Source organism: Citrus sinensis, chromosome 2 (assembly GCF_022201045.2).
Source record: "Citrus sinensis cultivar Valencia sweet orange chromosome 2, DVS_A1.0, whole genome shotgun sequence".
Classification (NCBI taxonomy): domain Eukaryota; kingdom Viridiplantae; phylum Streptophyta; class Magnoliopsida; order Sapindales; family Rutaceae; genus Citrus; species Citrus sinensis.
This window is the reverse complement of record NC_068557.1, coordinates 4,513,473-4,529,548: the sequence shown is the minus strand read 5'-3', so window position 1 is coordinate 4,529,548 and position 16,076 is coordinate 4,513,473. Positions and strand designations below refer to the sequence as shown.

Here is a 16,076-nt window from a genome sequence, read left to right as displayed (position 1 = left end):
ACACAGTAGCTGTATGTGTTAGACATGTTACTTATACATTATGTTCGTAATTTATATATTTATATTATATAATAAGCATGAAACATTGGACTGGAAAAGATATTCGTTAAATGGAACACAGCAATTAGTGGTGGAGCCACTAAGAGACAAGTTGAGGCAGCTGCCTCAACTTGTCCAAAAAATTCAAATGACTTGCTCTATTAGATTACCTGAAATCATAAATTTACCCTTTAGAATTCAAGATTAGATACATCAAATTCAAGATTAGATACATCAAATTCAAGATTAGATTTATTTTAAAATTTAACAAAAATCTCATCCGTTTATAATTTATTAGTCCAATTACATAATTTAAATGTCCAAAGTCCAATTGCATCCCTTAAAAATAAACCCTAACATCTAATTTGATATTTGATTTAATTTAGCAAAAAAAAAATCTTATTAAATATTAAGAGTAATGTTAAGGATATCAGTAGTTGAATTCATCATTAGAATCTCAACTAATATAATATTTATTTATTGGATGGTAGAAATACTAATTTTACTAGTTATGAAATTTATTATCTAATAGATAAATAACACGTAACAGTTAGGACTCCAGTTAGGATTCAATTATTGAGATCTCTCGCATTATTTTAATGTTAAAAATAAATTAAATTAAACCTATTATCTAAAAAAAGAAACAAAAATATCTGAAATCATATATTTAGAGCACCACCAAAAAACTCTTTAAATAAGATTTTACCACTTATTTGAAAAACTACATCAATAAAAAGAGTTTCAAAAGACTTTTCAAATGAGATTTTTCAAGCTTGAGGGCCCGCAACCCATAGCTCATTGGCACACCCATGCCCTCAACAACCTTGAGGGCATGGGTTCGAGTCCCAGCGCTCGCACAACACTGGGACTTAACTCCCTTGTATAATAGGGGTTTAATTGTCTCTTCATATTGGGGTAGAATCGATCTCCCTCCAATATTAATAGTAAGGATAGATTTTCCTCCAACTTTAGGTGAGGGTTGATATTCAGGTTGTGCTGTAATATAATTATTCGGGGAGAGTCCCGACTGATTACTGATTGTAAATATTAGTAGAGTTTTGATTGTAATATATCAATGTATTAAAAAAAAAAGAAGAGATTTTTCAAATAAAATTATTTTTCTCTCTTCAATATTAAAGAGAAAGAAGCACTGTTTCATTTAAAAAATCTTATTGAAGGAGTCTTTTAGACCTTTGATTTAATATTTTATTATTTTTCTCTCATTATTCTTAAAGCGAGAGAAGTGTTGTAATTACTATTATTTTGGTTGAAGAAAAAGTTTGATTTAAAAATAATATAAACTTATTTTTATTTGAAGAGTTTTTTTAGGAAATAACCTATTTTTTTCACTCTTCTATTTGTTAAATAGCTAAGCAAATAAGTATTTGTTAAATTAAAAAGAGTCTTTTGGTGATTCTCCAAGAGTATTTAAATTAGAAGAGTACTTAAAGAATTAAATTGCTCTTCAATCTTTACAATTTGATTGCCTTCTCTTAAAGTTTTGGCTTCCTAAGAAGTATAAGGAGAAAAATTAATAAGATTAGAAAAACAGTAAAATAAAATACTAAATAAGACATCATTTCAAGCTTTAGTATAAAGAGAACTACCAAAGTTTTTCCTTCTTTATATTTTATGCCGGTCATTTGACTCCCACTGATTTAATTTTCTAGCTAAACCATTGGCTGCAGTAATGCAATGAGTCAATAATAATGGACCCGACACTAATTTAATTCTCATTCTCCCTCCTTATTTTTCAAGTAAGCAAAATTCAGAACCAGCATAGGGGATTACCACAGTGCTTGTACGTTCTGTAGAAAAAAATAATTTTCTGTAGAAGAACATTGACATTTCAAGGCCTAGACGCTGAAGTATGCAGAAAAAAAAAATGATCGCAACTGTATAACAACATATAGGGAGGAAACAATCAAGAGGGCTGGTTAGGAATACCTGGAGAGTCAAAGCTAGCACTTGTATATTTTTGTAACCAAAAAGTTGGCAGGGTTAACAAAATAGGCGAGCGCTGAGTTGAATAGCAGATACCAGATGATCCCTTGCAAGAGAAAGTGCAGAGAGTAGAAACAAAACAGCTATTGGAGCCATGTACAGAAGGAGCAGGTTCATGGGATTCAGCTTCTCCCTGCAATACAAGTACAAATATCTCGGTATCCATTTCCAGTTTAAAAAATGATTAAAACAACAAAATCAAGAACTTGTGGTCAATTACATTCCAACTGATACACAATTCTTACCATTTAGAAGAAAGCAAAAATCCCTTGTAGCACTGATTTGAGTGCCCTCGCAGCCGTCGCCGCACTACACATTATGAATCCAAACAAGTGGAAAACTTGGTTCACCCCACAGCTACATACGACAGAGGAAAATCAAAGGTCCTTTGAGCAGAATCACTCAAAAAACTTTCTGCAATTGCACTACACCATCTAATGGGAAACTATACGTATCACCAAGGCCCATGCAACACTATATCTAAAAACCAGAGTTGTATTGCTATATTTCTTCTTGGCTCTAATTTCTAAAAACTGAGCTGAGCACAAAGCAATTGTCTCTCTTTCCCTTAGGAAGCTATAATAAAATAAGGTTATTCAATAAGAAAAATAAATTGGATATTTGGAAGCTATAATAAAATGTAATTCGATTTTATACATATGAAATAATTGACCATTAATTAGTTTTGATGAAAAAAAAACGAGTGAAATAAATTAGAAAAATTCAAGATACATGTTTTAGGTATGTTAAGACTTTATAATCCAAGAAATTGGACCTTAATCTACGGAGAAATAGTAAGGGGGGTTAGGCTGTAAAAGTTGGTCCAAATGCAGTCTTAATTAATTTTTAAAATTTTACTTAAAAAATTTTATTATGTGAATCACAGGTTCTGGCTCACTCATGTTTACAAAATATTTCCAGGTTTCGGATATTGAATCATGCGTGGCGTATTCTTCTGATGGATTCCCATTAAAACGTGTTTGACAGGACCCACATTATGCAGTTGTTTCACTTCGCCACCTATTTCTTAATATTAAGAGATATTTTCACAATATTTATTCTCCTTAGTGCTCCTCTACAAATATTCTACATAATGTTTGCATTTTCTCACATGGCAATTTTCTGGCGTGCTAATGTGCACAGACCCAGATCTATCTATCCATTTTACAGTATGCTAAAGAAATAATTTTTCATATATACATTAAAAAAGAAAGAAACAAAGAAAGGATGCTTTATCAACAGTTCAATACAACATTTATTTAAGAAAGAAATGGCACATTTAAGTATTTAAAAAACTTGATTCAGTCAATATTTCAAGTTTTTTTTTAATTGCTTATTCAAGTTTTTTTTTTTTTAAACTAGTTTTTGAAGCTTAATTATAACACATCCTTAGACTTTAATTTAATTAAGATTAGTTAAAGACAACCCATTGTAAATGCGAAATTTACAATAATATGTAGCAATTTGTTAGGAATGATTCGAATGAAGTCAAAATCTTAGTCTAATAACTTACTAACCTAGTCGAAATCTCCCTCCCAAGATATAAACATAACACGAGATAATGCAAATGCATTCCACGTTGCTGGCCCTACCCTCTCTAATTCCAAATCTACTTGATTCAACAAAGTCTTCAAATCTTTTGGGTAGATTTAGATGTTTATAATCCAACGAATCAATGGTCATATACCACCAAAACGATCAAATCTTTTCTGAAAAATTAAAAATCGGAGGCCGCATTGTAACGTTCTGTTTTGTTCTTGAATCTTGCCTTTTTCAGATAATTACTCCACCAAAACTTATTAAGCATAAACAAATATTTTACTAAGTGCATGAATCCTTGAATCCTACAATGTCAAGTGGAGAAAAAGGTCAAAATCTTTTCAGATTCAGTTCGCACCGGGAAAGCTTGCCCCTGCTAAGGGTTACAACCAAATAAACAAGGGACAGAACCTTGAAAACAGCACAGAAGCATCATATAATTATATGAACAGATTATAACACATCATACCATGAAATCGGAACACTCCATGCAACCAGAAAAATCAAATAGGTTGGTCCATACTGGAGTATGTCAACAAATAAGCAACAAGGTTAATGGTTTCATAAACTTGATACGTCGAGAAGTAGTACTTGAAATAATAGCAGAATATGGTTGCTAGAACCTAACTGAAGTTTTAGATCAACCATGTAAATCACCCAAATATGCAATGAGATAGAAACTGCTGGAGCAAAAAGATCTGACATCAGTTTCAGTGAATATAATGTCTCATTTACCATCTTAATGAAACAAAAATGATTCGGCTCCATAACACATGAATTCAAACCTAGCTTATAACACAAGTAAAAAGGCAGAGATTCCTTCCAAGTTGTCGACAGCCTTAATCCGACATCTAGGGGCTGGAGGACCTGCAACAGAAAATATGAGCTGGATCAGAACCCAGGCCCAACTGAGAGGACAGAATCTTGCATTGGAGACAACTGATTGAATCCTATACTAGGAACAAAGTTCACATAAGGACAAAAAAGGCATTTTGCAAAGCAAACAGCATGAAATATGAACTTCTCAAACCAAATAATTATAATTATACCACAATGCAACTGACATGCATATGAACAAAAGGGTAAAATTACCTTAGATATTGCCGGGGTACATGACGACCCTAACTCTGTCTCCTTGAACGACATTAAAAAAAAAAACTCAAAAATCAAATCTGAAGACAAGGGAACCATTTAATAACAGTAGTAATAATGACATGGTTAAGATACCATGGACTTGGAGGCAGATTGGACTTGAATTTAGCACGAACAACCCCACTGTTACCATGAGGCCTTGGAACTTGCCCCAGATGCAATGATAGTGCAATCCATTCTTCTTCACTTTAGCCTGGTAAATGTAAGCCATACGCTTCCCACAGTACTATGACACCTCTTCCTTGGTGTTCACTCCCTCAATATGGATCAATGAAGTGTTTGGGTACTGGTTGGACTTTGACCTTAAAGTTGTAATAGCATTAAAAAGAATTTCAAGATTCCTCGCTCTTCCGATGCTATCCTAGGTCCCTATAAAACTCAGATTAAGAGTGGTTAAGGAATTAAGGATAGGATAATCGTCATGAAAAATTTTCAAACCATATACACTACTTATCAAATAGAATATCTAACGCTAGCATTTAAAAACTTCCATTATGCTTCAAAACCAAATAAAACAAAACTAAAAACCCAGTCAATATCTCTTCTTTAGATTAATTTTAGAATGAACAAACTCCTCATAACAACACAAATTAATCCTTCTGTTGTTACAGAGAGCATCAAACAAAACACATCACAGAAGCTACTTCTAAATTTTAATAGTATACACATGATTGAATTATCAAATCAGTATTTTGCTTTACTTGGTTAAGACTAAAAAGTAAAAACACCATTTCAATTTCCTAGAAATAAAACCCACGATTGAAATTGAACTTTTGACTGATTATTAGCAAATGTGTAAGAAACAACTAATTTTGTTTTTTTTTAATAAAAAAAAAAGAGGAGATGATTTCCAACACAAAAGACGATGAATTGATGATTAACTCTTGATGACATAAAATGAGAACACAAGTAACTTTTTAAATAGAGAAAAAAGGGGAAATCAAAGTAAAAAATTAGGGTTATTTATTGGGTGAGTGAGATCATTTTCATAGGGACCTCACCTGACTCCCTCTCCTTGGTGTCCCTTGACCATTTTGTCTGAACGACACAACAAGCTCTGCAACTAAGACTGAAGCTCTGCAACTAAGACTGAGGCTGCAATTGATTATACAAAATGCAACCAGGAGAAACCCTAAAACCCTAACCTTCTTAATTAATAGACACATTTTTTTTTGAGTTTTTTTCAAAATATGGGCTTTTGAGTTTATTCAAAAAGACACAATTTTTTTGAGTTATTGATAAAGAATAACTAATAGACACAATTTTTCTCTTTACGTTGTCAGACTAAAAGGGACCCTTTTAAGTGGGGAAATGAATATTTCTTTAGCTATACCAATCAAGGAAGAGGATTGAAAAAGTAAGTACAAATAGAAAAAGCAAAAGAAAGGTCCTGCTGCTGGTGTTCCGTCGGATAGCTTGAGATAGTTCTTTGTTACCAAGCTCAACATTCTTTGTAGCTTCAACAGCCTGTGTGAACATAAGTTTAGGAGAAAGAAATATAAGAGAGGTTATATAATATAATCCCAGCACTGGAACTCCAACCAATGGAGAAACACAAAGTGAATCCTGACTAATTATGATGATAACAAGAGAAAAGAGGTATGTCTCAATTTACTGTATTGCAACAATTGTTAAATGCTCCTTTGATTATTGAATTAAGATACAAGTAGAGTTCTCAAAAAGCAAACTTTATATATGTAAAATTTTGTAAAAGTTTCTGACCTGCTCATACAGATGCTCTATCTGCTTGGCTTGATGCAGAATATGTGTTGACATCAGATGATTCAATGCAGACATCTCTACCATCTTAGTCTCGGTTTGTTGAACAGCGTCAAGGAGACTAGTCAACTCTACCTGCATAATAATTTCATCAGAAAAGCACCATAGATTTTACAAGGATCTAATGCTATTGAGGACACACATGGTTGAAAACCCTGTGAAAATTATAGGAAACAAATTCTATTCAACCTGAAGGGCACGTGTTTCATCATCCAATAATTGCTGCTGGACAGTAAGGGGTTCAGGTTGAATTTCATCAAGCTCCCTCATATCAGATTTGTTAGGATTAGAAGTATCTGCATATTTTGAAACAGTCTCTCGCTTGAGTTTTCTTCTTGGCATTGCTCTGTTAATAGCATCTTGGAAACGGATGGCTCTCATCTGGTCAAACTGTGCCGTAACTGAATGGAGTTTCTCACTTAAAATTAGAACCTGCAGATTATGAATAAAAGTATACAGGAAATTAATTGGCTAAACAATGTGCTAAGAAACAAGAAGTCACCCAATGGAATCTACAGTCAAGAAAATAAACAAGAAAAACATTGCTCTTGAATCAACAGCGTAAGAAAACGGTATACAAGAATTTCAGAAAATAAGATGAGTTAGTTCCGAAAAAGCTCACTCGTTAAGCAATTGCTTAACTGCTCCACAATGGAAACAAATGAACTAATTTTTTGTTTACCAAGCATATTATCCTAGTGAAACCCACAAAGTTAATCCATAGTTGTAAAACAAAAAATTGCCACTATTTATGGTTAGTTAATATCCTTCAATAACTTGTGTTCCCCTTCACTGATAGTACTATTGCCCATCCAACACAAATCTATCAACATTCGAGTGCCTTTTCATCAAATGAAAGCAACATGAGCAGCGTGTACAATGTGTACAAGTCCCTAACCATTCAAAACCAAGGCAACGATTGAGTGATTGTGTCAAAAATTAAGGGAACGAGCAGAGAAGAAGCAGCTAGTCTTCTATTAAGATCTAATTTTGCAAGACTATTAATTTCTTGGTTATAAACAAATAGCTAAGGGAGAAAGAAGCCTCTTAGTTTTCATTTTCAACGTGACTTCAAATACACCACAAAAAATTTAATCAAGCTCAAATATCAAGAGATAAGCAAGTAAATTAAACATAGGATATGCATTACAGCAGATAAACATAGTCATACCACCCCGTGTTTGTGAGCTATTGTATCAGCGTTGGACCTATCCACTTTAAGGCCCAGCCAGCCCTTTGAATTTGCTTCATCATCATTTATGCTATTTTGGAGAATGTCAATTTTTTCTTTGCAAGTTTTAATAAAAGCCGTAACCTGCATAAATTTGAAACACCATCAACATTTGAGGAATAAACAATTTACTCTTCGAAAATATGCAGTTTCATTACCGAGAAAAAAAATCACATGTTGCATTTTGATATGAACAATTTCCATAGATTCTTGCATAAACACAAAAATGACTTTCACAAGTAGATAGATACACAGATAGTTTTGTCAATGAATCTACAATAAGCTAGAATATTGTATATCGTGCAAGACGGAAAGATAAGACAATGTCTCCAATGATTTTTTCCTTTACAAAAAATTTATAACAACAAAAAAATTCATAACAGACAAATACTTACTTCATGCTCAATGCTGTCTCTTTCTTGCTCACTTGTACGGTGCATCTCAACATAATCTTTCCTATGATTCAAAATAAACTGTTTCAAAGCTCCAACGCTTTCAAGCTAACAAAAGGAGTGAAAAACTTTATTAATCATATGGATAGCACATATATTTGATTTCTTATTTGTTGAAGAAAGTAAACAACAACAATTCTTCCTGTGAAATTGAATTCCAGCAAAGTTGACCATTGTGTGGAATAAATAACTAACATATTTCGAAGCACGAAGCAACAATCGTGAGCATACCGTTTTGAGAGCAGCTTTGGTAAAAGACGATCTTTCCCGTGGTTTGTGAATTATGAACGAAGCCATTATGGCTGCCAGTTTGGACTGTTAAAAGCAATCACAACATGGGAAGTTGGAGTTAAGACTTAAAAGATATCAGAAGTGGTGATTGCAATTTGAACAATAACAAGCAAATCCACACATATGAATGTTATAAATATCCTTTTCCAGAAAGCTTACAGGGCTACCCGTGCTTTGCCCTCAAAATACAAAATTATTAATCATCCACACGATGTTTAGGATCTTTCATATAGATGCCATATACATATTGCAAGACACTATAAAAATCCTACCCCAATAACTCAAATTTTCCAAAGAACTCTTCAACAGTAAAAAGCATCCTAAAAAAACATTTAGAGACAAAATGAACTGACAGAGTAAACATACCTCATCATAACCTAAAGAAACAGCAGTATGCCTCACCACATCTTTAAAATCCTCAGTTCTATCCCTAATTCTCGCCATAATTTATCACCACAGGTAATACCTTCAGCAAAAATAGAACCATCAACACCTCACACACTTGAGAAATCAAATGAAGATTCCTCATTTTCATAATTAAACAGAAAAATAGAAAATTACTAATAAACCCGTGTCAAAGAAATGCAAATTTGGAAAATTCATGCGAGAATATAAGGTTACCAAACAAGCTGAGATTGGATTCTTCTGAGAAAAATAAAGATACCCATTTGTATAGATACTGAGTCCTTGTTAAAGAATCGGTATAACGCTTTTTTAAAAAAAAATTATTAATTCAATTCCATAACGTATCTAAAAATTGGTAAACAAGATCGGACAGTAATGTTGAAAGGAAAAACACATAAAAGGGGGGGAAAAAGAGGATGAAGACAGACTAATTGTACTGTAATTTGCTGAAACTCAAGCAGATCTCAGTCTTTGCAAGGGATTGGTATTCATTTTTTATCAATCTCAACTAAAAGAATTCTGAAACACTGCCATTGGAGCTAGAAAGATTCAACTCTGTCAGTGAGGGTAAGAGAAATGGGTTATGGGCTGGATTGTGGGTTCTCATCTGAATTCGGGACTGATGACCTATTTTTATATTGCTTTACTAATGACCTGTAATGCTTCCAAAATATAATCAATCATCAACCAAATGTTAGCAACCGTGATGTAGAACTCATACGTAATGTTTAGATAAACTGACTCACTAACTAATTCATCAAGATCAATCACATGAATTTGTCACCTCATTTTACAGAATTCGAAAACCAGAAATGAAACTGAAACTAAACAATCATCCAGGAAAATCAGAAACATTCAGACATGAAATAAAAGAATATGAAAGAAAAGAGGATGAAAACATTCAACATTGCAGCAACGTTATAGACCTACATTTAAAAAAAATTGGCAGAAAAATCATAATCATATACCTCCACTAAACAACAAATGAATCATTAGTTAAACCATGCGTATTGTTAAAATTATGAATGCAATGGGGGAAAAAATGTATAACAGTGATATATAGTTAATGGTAATATATCTTTCTCATAAACTATCCTGAGATCAATCTAGCGAATTCAATTTTGTTCTGCAAAAGTCAAGTTAGCACTCAAACATCTGAAAGTTTAATGCAACTGTGCAAGAATTCAGTTTATTACATCAATGAATTGCAAAAGCCAAGATAGCACCCCACCACGTAACATTTTCTTCTTTTCAGCACATATATGCATCAATGAATTGTGTCCATGTACAACACACTCTTACTTTTAAATCTTCAAACTGTTCTTCAAGTTGTTGTAGCACTTGTAATCAGTTGGGATTAATTTAATTACTTTCCAGTCCAGAAGACAACTAAGAAAAAATCAGTTGCGATATAAATTTTTTTATTAATTCCAACTTTAATTATACAGTAGCACTACTCTTTATCGTTAAAAAAATTAAATACCTATATTTAAAAAAGGGCAAGAATTATAGAAGCAAGAATATATCACTGAATTTCTACCAGCAAGAGTAACCCATGACACAGTATCCATAAATTATAGAAGCGCGAGGGTGTCGGCCTCTTACCCTTCAGTCTTCACAATTGAAGCAAATGGGCAGAGCCAGAGCTACAATTTGTTCTTCATCTTCTACTGAGAACACCAATCAGCTAAGATGGAACTGTAAATCACGTTACAAAATAAAAAACCTAGATTCAGAAAATCTCAATTTATAAATCCCATATCATAAAATCAAATAAAATCAAAACAATGGCAAAGTAAAAAGAGAAAGAAAGAAACTGTGCAGAAAAGATAGAGAAACTGACCTCAGGTGCGGATGACGGACGGCAAGCAACGAACGACGACGGCTGCTTATCTTAGATGTGATGGAAAGACTGAAGCAGTCGGCTGCGAGATTTGGAGAAGAAAGAAAGTGACCCGTGGGGGAAAAAATTGCAATCGAAGATGTGTCTGTAATTGTAATCGATTCGGTTTCAGTTTTGAGGGTTATTTTTCGAGGTAATTTTTAAAAACTTCCCCTGAGGTTTGTGTTTATTGCAAGTAGATGGCGAGAATTAATTTATTTATAAAAAATATCTTACCGTCAGTTAATTTTAACATTAACCGTTAGTTGATTGTGCAAAGATAATATTATCCTTAACAATAATTTATAAACGGAAATAATTAAAAAAAAATTAAAATTGTTGGCTATTTTACCCTCTTTAAATTATTGATATTTTCTTAAAGTTCCTACAAGAAAGATAAAATTAAAAATTTTAAAAATTATCTTTAAATTATTGATATTTTCTTAAAGTTTCTATAAAAAAGATAAAATTAAAAACTTGAAAATGAAATAGTTATAATTTTTACCTATGATATTGTAAATTTTTAGAATTGACAAGAATAAAATTGTCAAAAAATAGAGTTTGTGCTTTTTGCGCCAATAATTTTAAATTTTTTTTTAGTTATTTCCGTCTACAAATTGTTGTTGAGGGTAATATTGTCTTTGCACAGTCAACTAACGGTCAATGTTAAAGTTAACTAACGGTAGGGGATTTTTTACAAATAAACAGATTCTTACCATCTACTTGCAACAAGTCTAAACTTCAGGGGAGATTTTTAAAAATTACCCTTATTTTTCGCCAGCCTTCAACAAAAAGTTGGCGGCGCACCTATGTTTCAACAACCATCACCGCGCCCCCAAATCAGCAAATTCGGCCGTTATCTTTGATGGATACTCCGTTAACTGATTGAAAAAGACTTGGTTGCCCTTGATTTAAAAATTAGGCTTTCACTTTTCAAAAAAAAAAAAAATTAGGCTTTCAAAATTCAAAAATACTATATCGGGAATAAATGAAGTGGTGCTATTTACACAGTTTATGGACTTAAATACTCTTTTATTAATGTCTGCTTATCTACTTAATGTCCCTTATTTACATGCAAGTGAACCGAAATTACGATATTACCCTTACTTCTTATAACCACGTTTGCATGTTTACTGAACCTAAAAGCACTGCAGAGGCCGCTGATAACAATGGTAATATATTCAGCTTCAGTTCCTTTCATTAAAGCACTTCAAGTTTTTTGCTTCCACCAAAACAACATGACAATGATCATATCACATGATAAATATTAGCAGAAAAGCTATTTGTGTGCTTGGATTCTATTGATTAAATGCTAATAAAAGTTATATATACACCAGTAAAAGTTTAATATAAGATGCAAGGAAAATGGCCACATTGACTTTGTTGTTTTTTAACTGCCCATTCAAGAAGGGTGTTTGATGTTTCTCTAAGAAGGGAGATCACAGAAAGATTGATCATGCATGCACTAATCTTTATTTCAAAATTTGAGTAAGTTTTAAAGGACATTTTTGAAGGTCTCATTACATGTCATGTGTGTGATTTCTTTTCCTTTGAGGCTCTCAATATGAGGCCCCAAAGTTGGACGGGGGGGGGGGGGGGGGGGGAACATAAAAGAAGAAGAAGAAGCGAACACTTAAGGCTTAAATTAGCATAATAATCATCCAGTGCCTTAGATTCTGATTAAAGTCCTTTAAGCTTGTGACTTGGAGTCTTGACTCTTTACGTTTCTTGTTTGGTCAAGCAGAGAGTGACTAGAAAATTATCATGGATAAAATTACTCTCCAAGTTTATAATTATTTGGTCAGTTGATCATTGAGGTGTTTTAATGACTGTTTTATTTGCATGCATTGCTAGCCTCCACTTGGTTTTTTTTTTAAAAAAAAAAAACAAATTTCCTCTGCTAACGATGATTCATTGATAGCAGCTCCATACTCGTTTCTTATTGCAGGAAACAGATAACTCGCAGCAAAATTAATTAAGAAAAAAAAATAACAATTCTACTGCTTAGAAACCTCAACCATTTAGTTAAAATATTGCTTAATGTTTTGCTAGAAATATATGTAAGCTAAGATAGATTATATGTATGTGCTGATGGAATTAGAAATATTAAAATGAAATATTTGTTTTCAGTTTTGGCTTATAATAATTCGTAAGTACCAGAAACTGAGTTTGTGTTTGTATAAAATAAGCAAAACCCACATTCGTGACAACTGTACATATACGACTATAATAGTAACATATATAGATGATCATCAGCTGACCTCCTGGAGCCAATTTCGCATCTATGAGAAAAACTCAGACCCAAATATATATGCTCATGTGGGATTTGGAGTTTATGATCTATCAACACAAGCTATATAAATGTAAACACAGATATTAATTGATAGCGAGAGAAAGGGAAAAAAAAGGAATAATAATAATAATAAGTTAAGAAGAACAAAGCAGAAAGGGTAAATTTGCTCATGTGACATCCTGACTTACTTGATTTAGGAGACAAGTTTGCAGTGTCTTCCACTTCTTCGGCGACAACGTTACGTGGTGTATCGGGCAACTATCCGGTGAGTTTATCGGCGAGTCATTCGGAGAGCAGAGATGAACAGTCATGGTGATGCATGGTGAGTGTGTAGGAACCATCCCCATATACATATATATATATATACACACACACACACAAGCTGGCACACAAACATCATATAAGATAAAATATGATAATATGTAGAGATTATATATATACATATGAGCTACCGAAGGAGGAATCCAGAGGGATAGCATCGTCCTAATGAATATTAAGTATGGGAATTATAATTAAGGCTTAGGATCAATGCGATCCCTTTGGATTTATCCTCTAGTTGCAGAAGCAAGAAACCCAAAACTTAGCCGTCTCTGTCTCTGTCTCTCTCTCTCTCCGTTATCGAGGAAAGTGAAGTGGGTGGCTTAAGGGAGCCTTTAATATATATTATATAAAATTCAGAGATAGAGAGATTTTTCTTTTTAAATTTTGGAGATCAGAATATATACGTATATTATTTATAAGGTTTACCAAATCATGAGAATATATATTTTAATTAATTGCAAACCCAGTTCTCTGACCTGTCGGACAGAGGCTTATATTTGTATTTGTATATAAATTTGGGTGGCCAAATATACATGATATTTGACATATGGTCTGCTCACAGGACTTGATGATTAGAAATTTAGAATCTTTCGGATTTAATAATAATTTTTAGCATTATATGTTGTGAAATTGGACCCAAACATGCATATTGTTATATGAATAACCATTGATTTTAATTAGAAAATTCTCTAAGATTTCATCTTCTACTCTTGTTGCAAAACATACGCGCATGTGTGTATATATATATATATTATTGTTTAAGCCAACGCTAAACAACAAAGTGAGAAAAGCAAACCTAAAACTGTATTGTTAACATGAAAGTACACATAAATGTCTAAATAATTATGATATTATTTTTTAAACTATATATTAACTAAAGTACACATAAACTGTATTGTTAACATGCGGTGCTAACTTCCTCCAATTTGTCAATTATGCATGTGGCTTACCTTTTCTTTTTCAACCAATTTGAATAAACTCACCAAAAGTCTTTGACTTTTCAACAATTCTTCACCTTGGCAAATCTTTAAATCACCGTAACATCTCTACACGTAAGCATCAGTCAATATTCAGTATCAAATGAAACTAACCTCAAGGGCTATCTTTCATAATTTGCAAATTAATATGCGATTCTAAATGAAAGAAATTATCTAGAAAATGAAAATAACATTTACAGGCAACTAGACCCTAATTAGCCCTCAGGATGGTGGTTTTGTTGATATTTGTCCGGATAGTCCAAAGTCTCGATAATTAGCTCTCGACCTTCCGGTCAAAAAACAATATCGATGAAGACGGGTAGGTGCACTATTACGTGGTGAGGATTGTAACTTTCCATGAATTTTTCATTTATCGCTCATCGAGGAAACTTAATATGATCGCTATAGTCACTGAAATAAAATTCTATGAAAGTCTTATAAATACAAAATGAAATTTAATCCTAATATAAAGCAAAGGAATTACAGCAATTCGTTCACCTAAGTCCAGAATTTTTTATCGTTGAGTGGAATCAACGATAAAAAATTCAACTGCAACTAAATCCCTCACAAAGCACTTTGAAGGCTTTGCATATCTACAATTATATCAAACTAAGTTATAAAAATTAAAAAGAAAGAAGATGAGATACGAAGTTCAATTAATCTCACGACCATCAGCTGAATTTCAACTTGCAACTTCAGTTGCTAGAGTTGAACATAAAATGATTCATTGAAGATTCACATAATAGAGATTTTGAATACGTCCACAAACAGTTGAAAATTTTGAAATTCGAAGTGATTCAACTGATTCCACTTGAATTTCTTCAATTCAATTCAACTATGTATAAGGAATTCTTAATTTGACATTATTGGTTTTTTAAATCTGTAATTGGATAAAATCAATTGTGAAGTTAACAATAACAAAAAAAAAAAATGAATTCTTACATAAAGCAAGCAACAAATTAAAAGATCACCTCTTCAACATCGTTGTTGTAGTTGGGGGCATCATTATCGGAGATCGGAAAGTTGCCATTATTTTCTTTGTTTTTTATAAGCTTATTTACAAGATACATTTTTTTGACACATTGTAAAAAAATGTCATTTATATTTTACATTTACGTAGTTTTCAATGAGGTATCAAGTCTATTTGACACTTCTTATTAACTCACAAAATTAAAAAAAAAAGTCAAATATTCTCTTTTCCTTGTAGTACGTGTCTTTTATTGAGATCCGACATCTTCACAAGAAAATTAATAATGAAAATAATTCTAAAAATATATAGCAATAACGCAACTACCAGCCACTCAAAACATAGGAACTCTTTGTTTCTCTCTGTGTGTGCACGCGTGTGCATGTGTGCAAGTGTGTATTTTTACGTGTGCATGTGCGAATGTGTGTGTGCGCGCGCGCATGTGTGTATGTGTGCATGTGCGTGTGTGCATGTGTGTGTGTTTGTCTGCGCGCGGGCGCCGCATATGTGTGAGTTCAACAAAATGATTATGCAAAAAAACAAATGGTTACGTAAAAAATAATTTGATAATTATTAAGCATATAGATATCTATCCTTGAAGTCGAGTTGTTCAAGCCCCTAATTTTTAGGAAAAACATTTTATATCGAGTAAGTATTGAACTTGGGTTGAATATATAAGACTCGGACAATCCTCAACTCTTAAGCTAACTTTTGAGTTGAGTTAGACCCATATACTTTTATATA

At 32.7% G+C, this 16,076-nt stretch overlaps 1 protein-coding gene and 1 non-coding gene across 8 annotated transcripts; both read right to left on the bottom strand.

The window, feature by feature from the left end:
* Nucleotides 1–4,235: 4,235 nt before the first annotated feature.
* LOC112497251 (syntaxin-81-like) lies at nucleotides 4,236–10,941 on the bottom strand. Of its 7 annotated transcripts, XM_052435049.1 has the most exons (12): nucleotides 10,736–10,941; nucleotides 10,498–10,590; nucleotides 8,854–8,953; nucleotides 8,428–8,511; nucleotides 8,140–8,244; nucleotides 7,685–7,828; nucleotides 6,703–6,945; nucleotides 6,457–6,588; nucleotides 5,736–6,201; nucleotides 4,810–5,103; nucleotides 4,675–4,716; nucleotides 4,236–4,449 (listed from the first exon to the last, which is right to left on the bottom strand). In XM_052435049.1, the coding sequence occupies exons 3-9, from the start codon at nucleotides 8,929–8,931 to the stop codon at nucleotides 6,058–6,060; spliced, it is 930 nt and encodes a 309-aa protein (XP_052291009.1). In that variant the 5' UTR covers nucleotides 8,932–8,953; nucleotides 10,498–10,590; nucleotides 10,736–10,941; the 3' UTR covers nucleotides 4,236–4,449; nucleotides 4,675–4,716; nucleotides 4,810–5,103; nucleotides 5,736–6,057. The 7 variants fall into 7 exon arrangements, with proteins under 7 accessions (XP_052291009.1, XP_052291010.1, XP_052291008.1 ...); XM_052435050.1 differs by having other exon boundaries at nucleotides 4,236–4,532; nucleotides 4,810–6,201; XM_052435048.1 differs by having other exon boundaries at nucleotides 4,810–6,201.
* Nucleotides 10,942–13,486: 2,545 nt separating this feature from the next.
* Nucleotides 13,487–13,631, bottom strand: MIR393A (microRNA MIR393a). The gene has a single exon (NR_129310.1). It is a non-coding gene; the product is annotated as a microRNA MIR393a (primary transcript).
* Nucleotides 13,632–16,076: the final 2,445 nt, after the last annotated feature.